Source organism: Macadamia integrifolia, chromosome 1 (genome assembly GCF_013358625.1).
Source record: "Macadamia integrifolia cultivar HAES 741 chromosome 1, SCU_Mint_v3, whole genome shotgun sequence".
Classification (NCBI taxonomy): Eukaryota; Viridiplantae; Streptophyta; class Magnoliopsida; order Proteales; family Proteaceae; genus Macadamia; species Macadamia integrifolia.
In genome coordinates this window covers 35,166,399-35,170,959 of record NC_056557.1, presented here as the reverse complement: position 1 = coordinate 35,170,959, position 4,561 = coordinate 35,166,399, and the positions used below count along the sequence as shown (strand labels likewise).

The 4,561-nt window shown below is 36.9% G+C and overlaps 1 protein-coding gene across 4 annotated transcripts; it reads left to right on the top strand.

The window, feature by feature from the left end:
- The first annotated feature begins 2,163 nt into the window (after positions 1 to 2,163).
- LOC122085397 (putative calcium-binding protein CML19) lies at positions 2,164 to 3,320 on the top strand. Of its 4 annotated transcripts, none has more exons than XM_042653828.1 (2): positions 2,164 to 3,045; positions 3,086 to 3,320. In XM_042653828.1, the coding sequence occupies exon 1, from the start codon at positions 2,362 to 2,364 to the stop codon at positions 2,986 to 2,988; it is 627 nt and encodes a 208-aa protein (XP_042509762.1). In that variant the 5' UTR covers positions 2,164 to 2,361; the 3' UTR covers positions 2,989 to 3,045; positions 3,086 to 3,320. The 4 variants fall into 4 exon arrangements, with proteins under 4 accessions (XP_042509762.1, XP_042509771.1, XP_042509754.1 ...); XM_042653837.1 differs by having other exon boundaries at positions 3,082 to 3,320; XM_042653820.1 differs by having other exon boundaries at positions 2,167 to 3,077; positions 3,120 to 3,320.
- The last annotated feature ends 1,241 nt before the right edge of the window (positions 3,321 to 4,561 follow it).

Here is a 4,561-nt window from a genome sequence, read left to right as displayed (position 1 = left end):
TTTTTCTATTTATTATAGGTGATGTCAAACTTATTATAAAAGAAACAAAAAAATAATATACAATTATAAGAGGGCTACCCTTCGATGGAGGCAGGTCCCAAAACAATCGCAAGACTACATAGGATCAACAAGTAGAAAAGGAGGGGCGGGGGACCCAGTTGAATCCCAAGGGCAACCCCAAGAAAAGACAAAACACAAATAACATCATGAAATACTATCTAGAACACTGTATGGGCTGTGCATCCCAATTATACAAGAGGGATTGATTCGGAGGTTTTTTTTTTTTGCCACTTGGGAATGATAGCCCGACATTGTTCCTACACATCCAAAAAAATACTACTAACAATAAATTCTCTAGTACTAGCTAGTCTTATTCCAAAAGATTAAACAATTTCTCTCCTTCCAAATGTGATCAACAGTACCCAGAGAAAAAAAAAAAAACTTAACTTGACAAAGCAACCTATTAGATCTCCCTTAAATGAACTCTCCACCCACTAAACCTCAGATTCCGCACTCTTCCTAGGCCCCTTAAAGATGAGCACAACCTAAAGATAGCCAGGAGGTGAAGAGGAAAAAAAAATGGTCTCTACTTTCTAGCCTCACCCAACAAAAAAAACAATAGGGAACTACCTAAATAGATCTTCTCCGAAGTTGGTTTTTGTTGGTTGAAATGAAGGTGACTCGGAAAATTTATTTCTCTTTGATTTTCAATAAATTGTTGTGGTGGAAGTTATAAGTGTTACTAAGAATTCTTTGCGAACACATAGAGATAGAGATGGGTGAGGAAAATAGCATGTAACTCTTTCTCTATTGTTGGTAAAAACTGATTTATCACTTCATGGACATAGGCATCTTATCGGACCATGTAAATCCTTGCATTGTATGATTATATTTTCTTCTTTCCATTTATTGTATTTTCAGATTTGGCTCCTTTTATGCCTTTATATTGTATTTTTGTTTTGGAGATTGTTCTTCCTCTCCTTGATCCCTTTTATTATTATTATTATTATTATTATTATTATTATTATTATTATTATTATTATTATTATTTCGCTAGAAATCAGATTTGTATTAAAAAAGAGAAGAGAAATAAATTAGGAGATACTTAGCAGAAAAGACCCCCACCTTCGGCATTGCCATCAATAGTGGTGCTCCACCACTATTTGCAAAATCTAAATCTAGGTCTTGATAAAATATCAGAATGAATTTTATCAGAGATATGATGAGGAAAGTTCTCCATTGTCCTAGAGACTCACGTCTTTACAGTGTTTTTTGTGAGGTTATCAGCTATTGGATTAGCTTCCCTATAGCAGTGCAAAATCTTTCAGGCAATAGAATTTTGGTACTTTTGCAAAGCAATCCAATCCTGTTGAACAAACTAAGGTATTGAATTTGATTGAACTCCTTGATCACTTTTACATAGTTCTTTTTCTTCTCTGTTGATGGGCATGCCGAAGGTGGAGTCGTAATTCAATGATTTTGAGTTCATTATTTGTTCTGTAATTTCTTTATTTATTAATAAGGTTTTTGCTTAATCTTCGAAAAAAGAAAAAAAAAGACACTTCGTTGGTCAATATTTCTTTCTTTTTTTAATTTTTTTTGGATAGATTATAATATCACTTTATTGCAAAGAAGAGGAAAGGAGAAAAAGGAAGAAATATACAAAACTCAGCCAAATGGCTTACAAAACAAATCTTATGAGCTGAGCTCAAGCATAGAAGAAGAAAAACGTACAAAAAAGAACCTAACAACACCTCCAAAGATCAATCCATCCTTAAACGACAGATAAAACCCAACATCTAACTCCCATGCGGCCAAGACACATGGTCAACAATTATTTGGTAGGCAAGAAAGTTAGATGAATCCTATTTGTTAATTTTCTTCCGTGGCTTGGTTCATTTCCTCGTAAAACCAACGAAACTAGAACATAGAAGAGGAAGTATCTTACATCCTCTATCTTGTGTTCTAGTCTTTGGCATTAAATAGTGTACCTAATAAGCTCTATAATTAAGAATTTTACACACCTTTTTTAGCTAGCTTCCACCCCATTTTAGGTAGAAATATAAATGGAGCCATATATTTGTGTTACATGTCAATGTAGTGTGCAGTATGATGGAAGAATGTCTTGTCATCACTCAATTCTGAAACCCAAGCGAAGCTGCCATGAAGTTTCCTCTTGCCATTTCCTCTTTGTTTCATACAGAGCAAAAGTCACTTAAAACATACTTCTTTACTCACCTTGAGGTCTCCATCCCATCAAAGTCTATATAAGTCTCTTTTCATCTTCTTTCCTTTCCATCACTACAACTGAGCAACAAGCAACATATACTACCCAGCCATATCCAACACCTTCCAGCTCTAATGGCAACTGCTATTGTTTCAAAGCCAACATTGTCTAAATGGTTCTCCAACAAGAGCTTCATGTTAAGTGTCCATCGCTTTCATCATTCCAAATCCGACCTGACCCTTGGTGTGTCTGAGACTGACCTTACTACTCCTCCTCCTCTTCCCAAGGATGGCTCATGTCCCCCTGTGAGTACTACTACTGCAATCACACCCAAAGAACAAGCAAGAAAGGAAGAACTCAAAGAGATATTTAGTCACTTTGATGCTGATGGTAATGGAAAAATCTCAGGCTCTGAACTCAGATCCTACCTTGCCTCTATAGGGGAATTCATGTCCCCTGAGGAGGCCCAAGGTGTGATCAATGATCTTGATGCAGCAGGAGGCGACGATTTGATGGTTGATTTTGATGATTTTGTGAAGTTGATGGAACGAGAAGGTGGGGAAGATGATCTGAAAAGAGCCTTTGAGATGTTTGTAGTGGAGAAGGGTTCTGGGTCTATCACACCAGAGGGGTTGCAGAGGATGTTTAGTTGCCTTGGATACAAAATATCAAGTGAAGAGTGCAAGACCATTATACAGGCATTCGACCAGGACGGCGATGGTGTGCTTGGTTTCCCTGAGTTCCAGCAGATGATGGCTTAATCGTATAACCAATATTTGCTCATGCTCTATGTGTGTGTTAATGTATGCTCTTAAGTGCTCTCTCTCTCTCTCTCTCTCTCTCTCTCTCTCTCTCTCTCTCTCTCTCTCTCTCTCTCTCTCTCTCTCTCTCTGTGTTATAGCGTATGCTAGGTTTATAGACATGAAAATAATGGCCTTTCCCCTGTTTGGTTAAGAAGCTGAAATGCAATTGGGGGTGAGGCCCTAGGATTGTCTGTAATATGTAATTTTGTCTGTAAGACGGGTGGGTGTCATGTAATTAATGATTATATCCAATATTACTATGTATTGAATAAGAAGTTGAAGCTTGGGAATGTCTTGCTAACCTAAAGGTGGCAAATTGCTTTGAGAGCCGATAAGGTACTCGTATGAGAATTAATTCACCCAAGAAAAAATCCTATGATGGATTTGAATAAATCAGGCCTTGTGAGAATATATGGTTCTAATACAAGAACTTGATCCATACTCAATTGCTTTTTTACAATGAGGGAATGGTCAGTTAATACCATCTATCAGTTTTTAATTCTCTTAATGCATGATCAAACAACTAATCAAGGTTGAGAGAGAGAGAGATGGATGGATTTTGCTACTTGAGAACGATGGAACGTTTATGATCCATGTGCATAAATTTATTTTAGCATGCATATGGATTTTTATTTATTTAATTTTTGTTTTTGTCTTTTGTAATAAGTGAATCTTATGTGATAATCACAAGATTTTCATTTATAAGAATGAGTTTTTCTGACACTTGAAGCTAATTTCACATATATATTTATGGATTTAATTGAATTTGGGTTTGAAATTTATTATGTCTAACGTCTTAATATTCCGAGATCAAAAGAAAATTGCAAGGAAACAACCCCCACTGAAATGGCAACTTTGCCCTTTAAAAAATGAAAAATTCCAACCCCATCCATGCCCTTATGCACACTCCCGTTGACTCCCATCATGGTGCAAATAATCCACAAAAGCATTGAAGATGCGGCTTCGAATGGTGCCCCCCTGCATCATGTAGATGCGGCTCCTCATTGATCTAGGAGTGTGATTGTTTTTTTGTTAATCTTGTTGATGGCCCTGGTGTTTAGTGGTTTTGAGGTCTCTCTGTCCTTTTGTATCCTCTTTGGATGTACCATATAGCTTGATTCAGTTACAGGGATAGGCTGTAGTTTCCTTCATCTATTTCTTATTTTCTCTTCTTCTTTTCTTCATTTTGTTAGGGGGAGGGGGGAAAAAAATCGTCTACAATTCCGATCTCTTACAATTTCGTGAAATACCACTTTTAGGGGGTGACATGTGTATTGATACCAATGCAATGGTCCAGATCTGATTTAAATACCTTTTCACTGATTTAATGTTTTATTAATTATACCAGATCTGGACCATTGTATTGGTATCAATACACGTGTCACCGCCAGAAGGTGGTATTGCACAGAATTGTACGAGATCGGAATTGCAGATGATTTCAACCCGGGGGAGGGGAGGAGGTGGAAGAATTCTTGGTCCTCATTAAATATATAAATTATTCACTTAGGTTTTTTTTTTTGGGGGGGGGGGG

Bases quoted from the DNA above. Each gene is read 5' to 3' on its own strand.
- LOC122085397 (XM_042653828.1), top strand. From the start codon at position 2,362: ATGGCAACTGCTATTGTTTCAAAGCCAACATTGTCTAAATGGTTCTCC.